Source organism: Thamnophis elegans, chromosome 3 (assembly GCF_009769535.1).
Source record: "Thamnophis elegans isolate rThaEle1 chromosome 3, rThaEle1.pri, whole genome shotgun sequence".
Lineage (NCBI taxonomy): Eukaryota > Metazoa > Chordata > Lepidosauria > Squamata > Colubridae > Thamnophis > Thamnophis elegans.
Window position 1 is genome coordinate 28,673,692 of NC_045543.1, and position 16,453 is coordinate 28,690,144.

Here is a 16,453-nt window from a genome sequence, read left to right on the forward strand (position 1 = left end):
AAATAAGATGGATAAGAAAACCAGTTCGGGAGCATGGCAGATCTGGGTCACTGCCGGTTCCAGCAACTCAGATCATCAATCCACTACAAGTTCAGCTTAACTGGTCCGAACAGGTAGGAACCCACCACTGCCTTCACACATATGTGCTAGTTGTTCCCAACTCTACGGGGGCAGTGCTCATCTCTGTTTCAATACCAAAGAGCCAGCACTCCCCGAAGACATCTCCATGGACATGTGGCTGGCATGACTAAATGCCAAAGGCACACAGAATGCTGTTACCTTCCCACCAGAGGTGGTTCCTATTTTTCTACTTGCATTTTTATGTGCTTTCGAACTGCTAGGTTGGCAGAAGCTGGGACAAGTAATAGGGCGTTCCATTATGCGGCGCTAGGGACTCAAACCACCAAACTGCCAAACTTTCTGATCAACAAGCTATGTGTTAGCCACTGAGCCACCTTTAATAAAAGATATATTTCCATTTGCTTATTTGCTAAGCAAATAATACAGGTGTATCTCCACTGTCACTAGGTGCTGAGTCTGACAACAGGGTGATTTTAACCTTTATGTTTGTTTCCAATGGTATTGAATTTGTGTTGTTTATGCTCTGCATTAACACAATAAGCCATTTTTCCAGTGTGGAGCACGCTACAAAGTGGTTTTTTAATCTAAAAATTCTTGTTTTAAATAGGAAAACACTAAAAAAAAAGTTATGCAGAAGGAAACATTTGTTGCACTAAGGTAGGCCTTTGATTGAATGTCTGGTTTAAGAAGGATTTAATATCCCTCATCAGGGATATTAACCACTTTATGAAGGTTATGTTTTTAATAATATTTTGGTAGATTGTTACACCAAATTGTTAACACACACAAACACAAACACAAATATATATACATACATACACAAACACACTACATTGACCAGTCAATTGGTCATTTTGCTTTTACATAGAATTTATTTATTTTTATTTAAAACATTTATAAAGCTGCCCTCCTTTCAACCAACTCTGGGTGGCTCCCAATCAAAAATAAAAAACCATAAAATCATATTAAACTGTAAACCACAACCAATTTATACATTAAAAACACCAAAACCTGACATATACTTTGCATGAATGATATCAATCAGTTCTAAGTTAGATTTAACATAAGCATTTAAGAAATCCGTGTGGTATAGTTGTAGTGCAAAGAATTTTGGTGATCTTATTTTCAGGCCTTCAGTATTTTCTTTTAATCAAGCTTATAATGTGGCCCTTTTTTGAGGTCACCCAGGCCTGTGATTTTTTTCCTATGACCCTTTGAACCTACAGTTTTCATCCCTAGCCTCTATTCCTGCTTATGTTTCCCTTAGGCATTCATAGGACACTCATGCAAAGTACATGAAATCAAAAGTCACATAAGAATTTGCTGATACCAAAAAGATGTCAGATTTTTCGGGCAGATATAACAAATATTGAATGGGAGATCCGCTATATTATTTCAGTGCGGCAGAAGCAAGAAGCAGCACAGTTTGACTTCATCCAATTACTCTGGCATCCATTTTGTGCTGCTAAAGATTTGCAGTTGTTGAACGTGTTTGTATGTTTGCAAGGATTTGCTGAAAATTTTAAAAAGAGGAAACATGAATAAAAGTGAGACATCACCAAAAGCGTAACTGCTACGGACTCTTTTACAATTGTATGCAAAATTTTAGAGCTCAGAATCAAATGTATGTATTTTTTAATAGGGTGCTTTAAATCTGAAGATCTTTAAAATGAAAATAGTAATTATTTTAGAGTATATATTAGAGCAATGTTGGTGAAACTTTTCGGCACCGAATGCCGAAACCAGAATGCGGGCGCACACGCGCACATGTGCCAGAAACCAGAAGAGCAGCCACCTAGGGAGCATGTGTGCACTGGCCAGCTGGTTTTCATGTGCACTTGCATGCCAGCCAGCTGGTCTTCACACACATGGGTGCGCCGGAAACCAGAAGAGCAGCTTCCTGGATATATGCACGCTGGGCAGCTGCTCTTCTGGGGTCCAGCGCTCCTGCATGCATGAAGACCAGCTGGCCGGCATGCGTGCCCAGAGAGACGGCTCTGTGTTCCATCTCTGGCACGTGTGCTGTAGGTTCACCACTATGGTATTAGAGTAATTATATGTAGCTGCTGAATTAGTTTCAAAAATAGCCGTGAACAAAATTCAGAGAAAGCTGCTATGGATTTTAAGTTCTTAATAAGCTAAAATGGATTGATATAATCCTCACATTTCCTGATTCAATTGCATGGGCTCATCAACCACTAGTGAGGGAGCATATAGAAGCACCATCAAGGCAACTCTAGATGTCTGGTTATCCCACAATAGCATGCTTCATATATGTAATGATCCAGTTGTCTTGGTGGATAGCTGGACATCTTCCATTATGGCTGTTATTCTACCCAGAGACGGTTAGCTCTTCAAATAAAACCTGTTCTTTGGTGACATGACATGATCTTTATAAATGTTAATTTAATAATTGATTAAAAAAAAAACTTACTGCATAGTCCGTTGACACAAGCTGAAGGACAGTCCCCACAAGGTGGCCCTGATTTATATGGAGTAGCAATTGAACCTATGATGTTCCCTCTAGAATGAAAAAGATGAATAGAAATATATGTAATAGATGCTATATGTTATTATAGTTACATTTGGGATTGCTGATCCATCCCCATGCCTTATAGATAATTGACTTTGGTTGCATTGTCTTGGTCTCTCTGGTTTGGGTCTCCAGTTTTAAGAGAGCAGACAGCACCACCATCGGAGGGGAAGATCTGACTTCCGAAGTCTTCTCCAAAAGACAGTAAACCCTGTCAAGTTTTGTGAGAGAGCAAAAAAGGATTTTCCTGGTTTATTGGAGAGAGAAAGAATTGAGGGAAATGTTGATTTCCTCCTCATGTCTGTTTTCTTCCCCTCTTTCATTTCCCCTCTTTCTTTGTAACATTCTCCTTTTGCTATCTCCCTGTCTTGATGAGACAAATCATAGCTGATACATACGCTGGGCAGTATTGACAAACATAGAAGTATTTAAATCTGGATGAAGAACATCTGGCAGCTGCACAACCAACAAGGTAACTATTGTACCAAACTATCTGTAGATACAAAAATATACACACAGGTTAATATGCTAGAGCTTAATATTGATATGTGGACTTTAGAGGAGCGTATAAGAAAATAAACCCAGATGCGAGCATGTTGCAATATATAGAGTATACCACAATACAAAGAACTTCTCCAATCATTTCATATGAAAGTTTGCCAAAGCAAAGAAATGTTAGGAAAATAAGGCTTCATCCTCTGTGCTTTAAATGTATATGTTTAAAATGAAAAACATGAAACTGTTTCATCCTGAACTTTATAGACCATCTCTTTCTAAAGTGCCCTACCATATCCAAAGCAGTCAATGTCTCAAGTGCTATGATCAGCAAGCTAGTTCCTCCTTACCAGATGTATGAAAGACAAGATCTGAATGGAGAGCTAATTGTGAATAACAAATAACATGTTTAGTATGTTTGCCATCCTTTATTTGCACCTTATCAGAACTTAACAACAACAGAAACATTGCAACACTTTGACCTAGTCTAGTTTTTCCTTTCCTTAACATACATTGGGACTATGACTCTTAACCAGGATGCTCCTCTGCTCATGTTTATGGATTTTAAGGTCATAGTTGCTTTGTTTTCTTGGCTATTATCTTTTTGCGGAGTGTCTATGGAGATTCTCAGTCATCTAGGTCATGGTTATACCAAATATGTTTTTTCCCAAGAGGCAACTGGACTTTCTGGTTTCTCTTTGAAGACATTTTGCTTCTCATCCAAGAAGCTATTTTTGTGGGGTGTTTTCTCAATTTTCCTGTCTAGCTTCAAGCCATGATTTTACTATGTAACAACCAGGCATGGCCTAGCTTAGTGATTCAGGATCAGTCATGGACTTAAGTGTAATTTAAGGGAATCTACCTTTTTTTATCTCACTCATTTTTTGTGGATTTATATTTAGTGAACATAGAAATGGCAAAGATATGAAAAAGTCCTACCTGAGTAAAATGGCCAATAACAGAACCTGGTGGGTTTGCTCCAACGCCATATCTGAAATTTTTGTATTCATCATACCAAGACTGAATTACTCTAGTCCATGAATAAGGATGACTTGACATGAATAGATTTTCACCACATCCTAATCTTCCTAAAAGTGGGAAAGGTTAAAAAAAAAGCAACAGCAAGAAAACACAGGTGAACACATCTTTTGAAAGAAGCAAAAGGACAGCAGAGAGGAGATACCTGAGTGTTCTGACCCCCCCCCCCCTCCAACCTGCAAATCACCCAGACACAGACTTGGCTGTTTGCCACTCTTTAATTACGGATTTATTGACTCCTTTGGCTGAAGGCCCAGACAAGACTCACATGCAAGAATAGTTGGCAGGATCCCAAATCCAACAGGCACAGATACAAGTCAGACAGAATATTACAATACTGTTTCAAATGGTGTCCTGAAAATGACCCCTCCCAACTACTTCACTTATATACTCTCTTTGGAGGGCCCAAGCCACAATCACCTGGGCTTAATTATTGTCTCTGAGTCTGCCTCTGGAGCTGCTGCTTCTGTTTCTCCACCCTTCTTAATCTTGCGTCAGGGACAAACTGCCTTGAATCCTCCCCACTGCTCCATGCCTCAGGCGCCTCCTGGTGGCCAACCAGCCTCTCTGGCCCTTGCTCTGAGTCTGAACCCTGCCCAGGGTCTTCCACATCTTTCCTGGCAGACTCATATGGTTCCTCGCTATCCGAGTCCATCAGCAGGTCAACTGGATCCTGCTGGGCCGCAACACCTGAGCATTTCCTATCTCTTCAGAAATACTAATGCTAAATCATTGGATAGGAAATGAACATTTTGCACCCAGATTTCTTATTATGGTGCTTTTTTAGAATCTTTGACTGTACATACTGACAATCCTTGTTTTCTGATGAGAATATGAAAACATTAATATACTTTATTTGGAAGTAAATTAGAGCCCAGATACCCTAATTTATGGGGACATCTGTATGTTAATACATAGTGAGATTAGGAAGATTTAGATTTAATTTTCCAATTGACCATGGAAATCGCTAAACATCTTTGGGCTCAGCATCTACCATCAAAAACAGCTGTGGTGAGGACAGTAACTTTAGCATCTTTGGGGAATGATGGGCTATAAATGTAGTAATATATAATATAAAAAAGAAATAATAAAACATTGTTCAAATACTATTTCTCCTGCAAACCCATTGGGGGGAATTAAGAAAATTATTAACATCTTGATCGAACTGAATCATCTACATGGAAGTGGTAACTACAGAGTAATTCGTAAGCATTACTCTTCCTGCTAATATTGAGGAGCAAGATTGATTGTAAGTGCTATTAAATGTGAAATATACTATTAATCCACTAATCAGTTAAAACCATACTATCGTTTTGGACTGACGTACCAACAGTTCTTAAGTGTCCTGGACTGTGAGCGAAAGTACATCTATCTGCCCAACGTTTTGCATTTTGAGCAGCATTAGAATTCCATTCCTGAATAGAAATTGACAGCAACAATCAGTTATTGAAAAAAGCATACGTTGAATTTGCAGAAAATATGTCTGGTAATGTTTTACTATCTTTTGGATTCCTTCAAATCTTGTAGTTAAAAGTTCAGAAGTTACACCAATATTCTCTAAAACATGCTTTGAATAGTTGGTGCTCCCTTCCCATCCCTTATATATAGCTGCCCTTCTCACAAAACTCTGGGTGGCACATATGTTAAAAAACATCAATTCACAATAACAGCAAAAATTATTACTAAAAACATCAAAAACTATAAAATATAGCTAAAATGAAATGGGACTGGGACAGGAAAATCTAATTGGAGAGAGGTGGTTTCTCCAATAACCTGGCCCTATGCCATGTAGGACAAGGGTCCCCAACACCTGGGTCATGGCCCATTTGGGAACCTGGCCACGCAAGTGAACTCCACTCAAATGAGAGGCGGGTGGGAGAATGAGCACACAACTCCACTTGGGCAACCAGTGGACACTTGCACACACAACTCCACTCATACGAGCGGCAGGCATTTCTGTTCACATACAAAGCTCCATTCTGCCCCTCACACACAACCCTCCCCTCTACCCCACCTGCACTAGGCCACCAAGCTGGGAAGTTTGGGGACTGCTGATGTAGGACTTTAAAAATCAAAATAAGTATTTGATTTGGGCCTGAAGACAAACTTGTAGCCAAGGGAACTTGCTGAGCAGAAGTATATTATTTGTTCTACAAGGAACACACCAATTCTGCTGCATTTTGCACCAGTTGAAGTTTCTGGGTATTCTTCAAAGGAAGCCCTGTGTAAAGCAGATTTAAAAAGTCCAGCCAGGAAGTGACTGAGATGGGACATGAGAAACTGTGAACAGGGCCCCTCAATCTAGGAATGGGCACAACTGGTATATAATATGAAGTTTATGAAGCCCCTCTTAGCCACAACTATCACCTGTCCTCAAACAGGAGCTGTGAATTCAGGAGAACCCCCAGATTGAGCACAGAGTCTGTTTAGGGCAATATAACACCATCTAGCAGCAAAGATGTCATACTCCCAGAACTGGAGCATCCCAAAACCCAAGGCTTGTTGTTCCTCATCCAAACTTTCACAGTCTCCAGACACCACAAGAAAACATTTGCAACATCACTTAATTTGCCAAGGCCAGACATATGTAATTGAATATCATCAGCATATTGATGATACCTCATCCCATGGTGATGGATAAGCTCACCTAGCAATCTCTTTTAGAAATCAGTGGGAGAGGAGAAGTACCAACCTCTGTTGGACCCCCACACATTAGGAGCCCAGGGCAGATTTTCTCCTCCCCAATCACCAATCATATCAAAGTTCCTGCATGCTGAATTCATGTGTGACACTTCTCTGATAATTTACACAGTAGCATCCACAGGATCTGGTGATGCATGTAGAAAGGGCTGAGGGATATATCATGACATTGTTATTTATGTCAGTCTGACTACCCCACCTCCCTCCATTTTTTCCATAGTTGTCATCATATTTGTTTAGTCACATAAATCATTCCATTTGGGCTTTTCACATTCAAACATAAATACAGATGCACCTAAATCCATGTTGGCAAAGAAGCTGAACTGCTCAATAAATAAATAGTAAGTATCTTCTCTTATCCTAGCTAGTAAAGCATAATATTTATATTAAGCATAATATAATATTTATAGTATAATATTTATACTGTTAAGAAAGTCAAACTTGCAAATTCTCGGACAAGGACACAAATGTAATTACATTTAGCTTACCATTTGTAACATGTTGCTAGCAGTTGGTCTCACTGATCTTCTTAAAGCATTGTGCTTTTCAACAATCTCCCTTTGGCTTTGTCTTTTGTTACTTGACTCAGGATCAAAATCAACCTTAAGACAGAGAGCAAAACAAAACAAACATTTTTAAATCTATCTATCATCTATCTATCTATCTATCTATCTATCTATCTATCTATCTATCTATCTATCTATCTATCATCTATCTATCTATCTATCTATCTATCTATCTATCTATCTATCTATCTATCTATCTATCTATCTTTAAATGGAAAAGGTAACTAGTGGCCTCACAGCTGAATGGAAGCCCAAACTTCTTTTCTCCAGGTCCAGGAGGACGTCTCTTACAACTCCTGTTGAAAACTGGTGGCATGATTCCTCATCATTTTGAGACAGGAAACACACAACTCTCACATATTCCCTAAAATAGCCCTAATATAAGTTTAAAAAGTTTATACTTGTAAGCCACCTTGAGTCGCCATGTGTGAGTAGGCAGCAATATAAATTTTATCAATCAATCAATCAGAAATACTGGCTCATTCCTCGTAAATGGACTTTGCCTTATCTCCTATCGCCATTCTACTCCTGCAACTTTCTTCACTTCTGCCAAATGGGAAGTGTGACCCCCAGCTATGAAACGGTGGCCCCATTTGTTTGTGCATTTGGAAAGAGACTAGTTGCAACATAAGAAACAGGTAATCACAGCACAAACTTAAAATGAATTAATAATTTTTCCTCGTCTATTTTTTTTAGTCATTTTATTGAGATTTATAGGCCGCCCTTTTCCCTGAGGGGACTCAGGGCGGCTTACAATCAAAGGGAAGGGGGTGCACTATCAAAGACAAACAATATGTGAACAAAAGAAAGAAGATAATAAAAACACAACTTGCATTCAACAGTCAACACTCGGGCGGGTAAATTGGGAACCTATCCCCAGACCTGATGGGAGAGCCAGGTCTTGAGGGCTGTGCGGAAGGTCTGGATGGTGGTGAGGGTGCGGATCTCGACGGGGAGGTCGTTCCACAGGGTCGGAGCTGCAACAGAAAAGGCTCTCCTCCGTGTAGTCGCCAGTCGACATTGACTGGCAGATGGAGTGCGGAGGAGGCCCAGTCTGTGCGATCGGTCGAAGGGAGGTGATCGGCAGAAGGCGGTCTCTCAAGTACCCAGATCCACTACCATGGAGTGCTTTAAAGGTGGTCATCAATACTCTGAAGCGCACCCGGAGATCGACAGGTAGCCAGTGCAGCTCGCGGAGGATGGGTGTAACGTGGGCGAACCGCGGTGCGCCCACTATCACTCGCGCGGCTGCATTCTGGACTAACTGCAGTCGCCGGATGCACTTTAAGGGCAACCCCATGTAGCCTAAAGTTGCAGCATCTTTTCTCGGAGCAATAAATCAGGATTAAAAATATATCAGTAATTGTCCCAGACAGATTAAGATCATAGCAAAATGAACCCTGTCTTTCTAGTCATTTTAGCCATTTTCAAGGGAATTTCAAGGGAATACTGCAGTGATATTCATGTATTTACATAAGGAGCTTATATGACTGTCTTAGCTATTATACAATAATCATAAGTGGCCCACAACAAGAATAAAAAGAGAGCCACCCTACCCACCAATTGTCAGACCAATCAGCTTCATTGAACCCCTATCCTTGCCCAACATTTGGGGTGGGACGGCAGAGCCAGGTCTTCACTGCCCTCTGGAAGGCTTAAAAGGGTAGGGATCCCACATATCTCAGGTGGCGGGGGGGGGGGGAGGTGGCGGCTATTCTAGAGGGCTGGGGCTTAAGTTCTCTTATAGACCATGGACATTAAATTTAGTAAGATTCTTTTCATTAAATGTGCCAGTTTTAATTATATTTGACTGCCCCATTCAGCAGGATTTTGTTTTCCTTTGTATGTTTAGCCCTGGAATATAATTATGAATTAAAATGAAGAGTTAGGCTGACCAAGCTTTATTGATCAGACCAAGAAACTAGAGCAATGAATGATAATACTATTTTATTACAAGGTTACAGTATCACAGCCATAGAATCTCAAAAGTCTGAATGTGCTAAGAGTGGTCTTATCTGAGCCTCAATTTACTTTCTCAAATTACATTTTTGCATTGGATTCAGATTTATCTGACTGTTGTTTTGGCTGCATCTCTTCTTCTTGCTCCTCAAGGTTATTTCTACCACTCATCATACATATGAAACAATCTAACACATATTAGGTAGTTTAATGAATAATTGTAAGAGGAGAAAGTTATGTACTGTATATATATATATGCTATATATGATACAAAATTATGACACTTACATCTCCAGAAGACTGTTGCAGCACTGCAGCAACACTTAGCAAGACAATGAAGGCAATCATTTCTAAAAACAAAAGAACATTGAGACATATCTGTGCTTAATCTGCTTAAGGGGATTTGTGGCACTTTCTTAAGTAGTTCAGAATGTTTGCAAGTGGCCTCTCTGAAGATATTTATCTCCTAGAGTATGAAACTCACTCTTAGGTGTGGCTGTGTTCAGAATTAACCAATCATATTCAAACCAATGTTAAGTAGTAGTCAGTATATATCTGTCATTAATTAATGACAGATCAAGCCCATATAAAGTTGAGTTTTTCTAGTAGGATTTTTCTGACATGTACTCAGTTGTTTCTTACAGCAAAATACATGGTCTGAAAGAGCTTAGAAAGTATCAAGGGGATCTTATTGTTGGAAGGTATCAGTTAGGAGAAGGATATAAAAAATTTCCAGGCCAAGGAGGAGCCAAGGTGGCGCAGTGGTTAAATGCAGCACTGCAGGCTACTTCAGCTGACTGCAGTTCTGCAGTTTGGCTGTTCAAATCTCACCGGCTCAAGGTTGACTCAGCCTTCCATCCTTCCGAGGTGGGTAAAATGAGGACCCGGATTGTTGGGGGCAATATGCTGACTCTGTAAACCGCTTAGAGAGGGCGGAAAGCCCTATGAAGTGGTATATAAGTCTAACTGCTATTGCTATTGCTATTGCTTGGCTATACCGTGGAACACAGTGAAGATAGACATCAACAAATAGAGAAAATATGGTACAATAGTGACATTACCAAGAACTTGACATCCCTCCAAAATTGATGAAAAAGAATAAGAAAATTGGTCTGAGAAGATGCCATGATGCCTACAGCAACATTAAAGATACTGCAGGAATTTATGGCAAGTATTGGTTGTGTATTACATGTGACAACAATCTCCTGTATTCTTCATATGACTGTGCTGTGGAGTAAGGTGGCAAGATAGAAACATTTTCTTAAAAAGAAAAACATCCAAATCTATCAACATTAAAAAAAAAACATGCTACATCAAATCTAACAAAACCATACGTGAAATACATGTTCTGATGAGATTAAGGTTGAACTTTTTTGGCCATGATTCCAAAAAATATATTTGGTGCAAAAAACATTGCACATCACCCAAAATACACCGTACCCACAGTGAAGCACAGTAACGGCATTTATGCTTTGGGGCTGCTTTTTTTTAAAGCTGGATTTTAGTCAAGGTGTAGGAAAAGATGAACAATGCCAAATATTGGTCAATTTTGACATAAAACTTTCAGATCTGTGCTGAAATGCTAAAGATGAAGAGGAATTCCACCTTTCAACGTGGCGATCCAAAGCCTATGTTCAAATCAACAAAATAATGGCTTCACCAGAAGAATTTTCAAATTTTTGGAAGGCGCAGCCAGAACCAAAAGTTGAATCCAATTGAAAATCTGTAGGGTGACCTGAAGAGGGCTGTACAACAGGAGATGATCTCGCAATCTGACAGATTTGGAATGCTTTTGCAAGGAAGAGTGGTAAAGATCACAAGGCAAAATGCTGATAGGCTCCTGCTCCAAAGACTGAATGCTGCCATGAAATAAAAGGGTACTTCAACAAAATATTAGTTTAAGGGTGTGTGATCTATGCAACCATGTTATTGTAAGATTTTTTATTTTTATTTTTCCTTCTAAGAAATCACAGTTTATTTTTCAACTGAATTGTAGAGTTTACAAATTATACTAAAAGTATACTATACTAAAAGTGGGGAAAAATCTGAAGTGATTTATCTTGGTATGATTTTTTTATATATCACAAAAACCTGGCATTTAACAGGGTGTGCAGACTTGTTATACTACTGTATCATCTATATGTAAATCTATAAACCTAAAATAGTTCCAAAAGTTTTCCATATGGATTTGCTGCAGTAAAAGATAACCCCAGCTATTCCATAAAAGCCAATCAAAAAATCCACACTGATCAGAGATTATTGAATCTAAAATTCAACATGTCTGAAGGACCCCCACGGTTGAAAATAGCTAATTTAGAATATATTGCTTCTCAGTCTTTTGTCTTATATCAGATATATCAACTATATCTGCAGACGCAAAGGCTACAGGGCTAACACATTTGGCAATGGAGATTGCTCCTGATGCAAGGCAATCAGAATTTGTTCCTGATTGCAAGAATTTGGCCTGGTGTCTGGCAGCCTTTATCTTAAGAGCACGTAAACAGATTGGATTAACATGATACTTAATTGACTTCCCAGCATCTCAGGTGTTCTAGGAAGTGGTGTGACACTACTGTATGTGGAGTTGGCTTTTCTGTGGCCCTTTTCCATGACTATAGCATCTAATGAAAAACTACAGGCAGCAGAAGCTGAGATGAATTTTAAAACAGATAGCGGAATGGGCAGCATATCAATTCAATAACAAATTAAAACAAAATTAAAATTGGTAAGAATTCTAGCACCATGCATAAAAATTTGGGGGGCACTTAACCCGACTTCCAAAATCCATAATAACAGAGGAGGAAATAGAAAAAAATAGTATATTTTATGAGCTCAGTTTCTGTTAGGAAAAAACATTAAGTTAAATTGCAAAATGTATAGGATTAAGTTTAATCATTTGAGGTCTTATGTATTGCAGTATACATTTACAGACCAGTGGTACAAATGTTTATTTGGAAGTCAGTCCCATTGAGTTCAATCTGCATTTCATTCACATACTGTATATACTCGAGTATAAGCCTAGTTTTTCAGCCCACTTTTTGGGCTGAAAAAAGCCGCCTCGGCTTATACTCGAGTCAGTGAAAATTTGCCCGAAATGGAGGAGAAAAAGGGGCGGGGCCATGCCGCTGGGTGACACTCGTGAATGGCCCAGTGCCCCTGTGAGTTTCCCCTCCCTCTGTGTCAGTTTGCCGCGCAGCGCGCACCGCACCATCCCCCCTCCTCACGTTCTAATGTAATGCAGGGCTGTCTTACGATTCCCTTCCTCCCCTCCTGCCGCTCTGCAACGATGTCCCACCTCTCCTTGTTATGGCAAGCAGCCACATAGCGATGTCCCACCTCCTCTGGTACAGTGATCCAATGATAGGAATCACTGTGCCGTGTGTCATAGGAGGCGGGACATCGCTCCCGCGGCTGCACGGGACATCATCATCACAGCGGGACATCAGCATCATGAGGTGAGTGAAGTATTTCATTGAATACACCGCTAGTTTACTGTTTTTCTTTGAAATAAATATTCAAAAACATTATTGGTATCTATTTTATTTTTGAAATTTACCGGTAGCTGCTGCATTTCCCACCCTAGGCTTATACTCGAGTCAATAACTTTTCAGTTTTTTGTGGTAAAATTAGGTGCCTCGCTTATATTCGGGTCGGCCTATACCCGAGTATATACGGTAAATACACAAAAAGATCTGTAGCCTTGAAATAGTTTAATTCTAATTTCCTCTTTCCAGGGAATCTTAGAAATGTTAGTTTAGTAAGGGAAGATCCCAGGAATGCCTGATTGGATCACAGGCAAACTCAAAAAACAGTAGTGTCCGATTTTTTTTTTTTAAAAGTCATGCTATTTAAGCTAACATAAAACCTAATATATTATGGTATAGATGTAATATATTCTCAAAAACAGAACAAAACACAACTAGAATTGTGTGAAATGTTGACTGATCCTAAATTACTTTTTTTTTAAAAGGATCTCAACTTGCATAATTGCAAACAATGGCTTTAAACAAACTGCAGTTAATAATAAATCTTACCTATTGTTTGGAATGAGCCCCAGTGTAACTCCTTTGTTGCTTTCCAAAAAACCGTGGAAGTCAGATAGACAGTACCAGGTTTATATACCTTCCCTGCTTCCTCTATTTCATAATGACTCAGTGCTCAACAGTAAATTATATCCGTTAAGCCTTTGTAAGACAGAAGTTTGGATTTGTCTCAAGTTCATTTTTCTTTCTTTTCTTCCTCAGGTTCATGACTTCTCATGTAAAAATCTGCTCTTGAATCTATTTAAGCTACTAGTAACTTATATAAGAAATTAGTAGATATTTATGTGAACTGTCTGAACGCACCTGAAGTAAGTTCCAATTGTGTCAATGGAATCTACCTAAAATGTGTTTACAACTGCAGACACGTTTCTGTTTCACAGTTGATTGTTCTTAGAAGTTGAGATAAAATGTTCCATTGAACTATTATTATTTTTTAGTGCTACATGGATTGCACAATGTGTTTACACAAATTTACATGTGAGTCCAAGGAAGAAAAATGTATTCCTGTTTCTCAAGGTCTTTGTGAAATTATGAAAAATATTTTTAATTAATATTCATAGATAAACCTCTTCCAATAATTTTTTAATTAATATTTAAAGAAATGTATATGGCCACCAACTAACTCTAGTGGCTTCAGATGCCTTACAAAGATAAAAACAAAATATAAAAAACTATAAAAAATAATAACTCCCACTCCCTGATGACAACAATCAGTCAATCAATAAGCCATTTGGTGGGCTCATCCACTCTGGGTTTCCCAGTCAGCTGGCAAAATCAGATCTTCAGGGTCTTGTGAGAGCGTATCAAAAGGGGGGATCAATCTTACTCTGTGGGGATGATGTTCCAAGGGAGGGAACCACCATGGAGGAAGGCCATTCGTCTTGATCCTGCTAAATATATATACTCTTTGGAGAGGGGATCCATAACATTCCCTGCCTTGCCATTCTGGTTGGGTCAAGTAAGTGTGTCTGGGAAAGGATGGTTCTTCAAATAACCTAATCCCAAGTCCTGTAGGGCTCTAAACGTGACAACTCAGCACATGAATTGAACCCAGATGGAACTTGGCAGGCAATGCAGCTTCTGCCATAGAGATAACACATATGCACATCTATGCCTACAAAAACCATGTCAGCGGCTACATTTTGAAACTAATTAAAGCTTCTATATAATTTTCAAGGGCAGCCTGATGTAGAACACATTGCAAGAGTCAAGACGTGAGGTGATTAGGTCATGAATGACTGTGAACAGGTGTTATTGTTGGTGCAGGAAAGGCATAATGACATACAACCCACAGTTGTACAAAGGACTCCCCTACCCGTTCCTGGAGCAGGAGTTGTAAGTTCAGGAGGTCATGAGTCTAGACTAAACATTGGGTCTACCTGGGGGAGTGGTATCCATTCAAGGCCAGATATGGCAATTCTCCATGGACCAGAGAACCTCAACCCAGAACCATTCCAACTAGACAGGGTTCAGTTTCAACCTTTTTTACAGCCTCCAAGCACTACAAGAAGGAAGCCAAAGCATTGCTTAACTCATAATGGCTCAGAGATATAGCTGGATGTTATCAGGGTATTGATGATATTTCAGCCATGATGGTGGATGATCTTGTCCAGTGGCTTCCTGTAGATGTTTAATAGAAGCTGAGAAAAGTACCAAGCCCTATGGGACTCCACAGAGCAGGGAATGAGGGGACCTACCTCATGCTTCTTATCAACATTGACTGAAAGTGACCACAGAGGGAGGAAGTGAAACAGGACAACACAGAGTCCCCTCCCCTCCCAAGCCCTGAAACTGCTCCAGAAGGATACCAATGGTATCGAAGGCTGCTGAGAGTCTACTAGAACAAGGGTGGATACACTACCCTCATCCCTCCCCCACTAGAGGCCATTAAATAGTGTGACCAATAGTACACCATAATTTATTCTGTACCACATTTGAGAAATCTAAATGTATCAGTTTTATTTTATAAGTAATAATGTTTTTTTAAAATCCCCTTATAATTTTAATACTGAAATCTTCCTAGCATCCCATAATTAGTATGAGAATGGAAATGTAATTTCTGGAATTATTTGTGTTGAATTATTCTCATCAACTTTGATAGATGAGAGATTCATTAGATGGCAGGAATTTATTATGAAGAACAAAATACTAGGTAACTAGGATCAACCATATGTTGTAAGACTACAGATATTTTTTGAAATGTTATCAATCTAAAATCAAATTATCAGAATTATTGGTTGAAGAAAATATCAATACTGACCTAGTCATAGATTGTAATAACTTTTTCCATCTTTAGGCTTTATCATAATTTAATTATGTGTTGCAATGGAAAATTATATTGAGATCAAGTCCAATCCATATGTAAACCCTGCTTTAAAAAAAAGTACTTTGTATCAGGAAGTGAAAACAGTGGGGAAAGTTATGTAGTAAGTCATTACTTAATGCACACATTAAGAAGGATTAAGATTGTGCAAATTATATTTAATGTATTTTAAGGGCTTATATACAAATTAAATTCTCTGCTGGTATTGTGACATTTTCAGCAGCTATAACTCTACATTTGTTAGTTTAAATTAGGTTGTTTTCACAGAAGGGTTCTAAATAAGGCTCATCATTTTTCCCCTTCGGTTGGAAAATTCAACTAATTAATATGGATTTAGAAATATATTATTTAATATGGAGTTTGGTTCAAAGTTACAGAAACTAGCCATATGCTTCTGAGTCTGGGTTTAGATAATAATAATTCAGACTGTAGAACTAGTTATGCTGCTGTTTATTGTGCATTTAAGAGTGTATTAAATGTAGCATTATTATCAAAATAAGCCGTTCAAGTCTTTGAGACATGGAGCATACATCCATTAACATCCAGATACTTTTGTGCATGGTAAATGTGCTTTCAGTATAATAAGAACAACAACATATTTTAAAACATCAAATTTACAAGTATTCTAATTTGTAATTTCTAAATCTGAACTCTGCACTATACCAGAAATAATTATACAATACAAATGCATATATAATCTAGAGCAGTGTTTCTC

At 38.8% G+C, this 16,453-nt stretch overlaps 1 protein-coding gene across 1 annotated transcript; it reads right to left on the bottom strand.

The window, feature by feature from the left end:
• Window positions 1-1,466: 1,466 nt before the first annotated feature.
• Window positions 1,467-13,443, bottom strand: LOC116506088 (cysteine-rich venom protein kaouthin-2). Its single transcript, XM_032213702.1, has 8 exons — window positions 13,407-13,443; window positions 9,661-9,722; window positions 7,336-7,449; window positions 5,475-5,562; window positions 4,049-4,197; window positions 3,013-3,107; window positions 2,516-2,604; window positions 1,467-1,594 (listed from the first exon to the last, which is right to left on the bottom strand). Exons 2-8 carry the CDS (start codon window positions 9,718-9,720, stop codon window positions 1,467-1,469), a joined length of 723 nt encoding a protein of 240 aa, XP_032069593.1. The 5' UTR covers window positions 9,721-9,722; window positions 13,407-13,443.
• Between the last annotated feature and the right edge of the window lie 3,010 nt (window positions 13,444-16,453).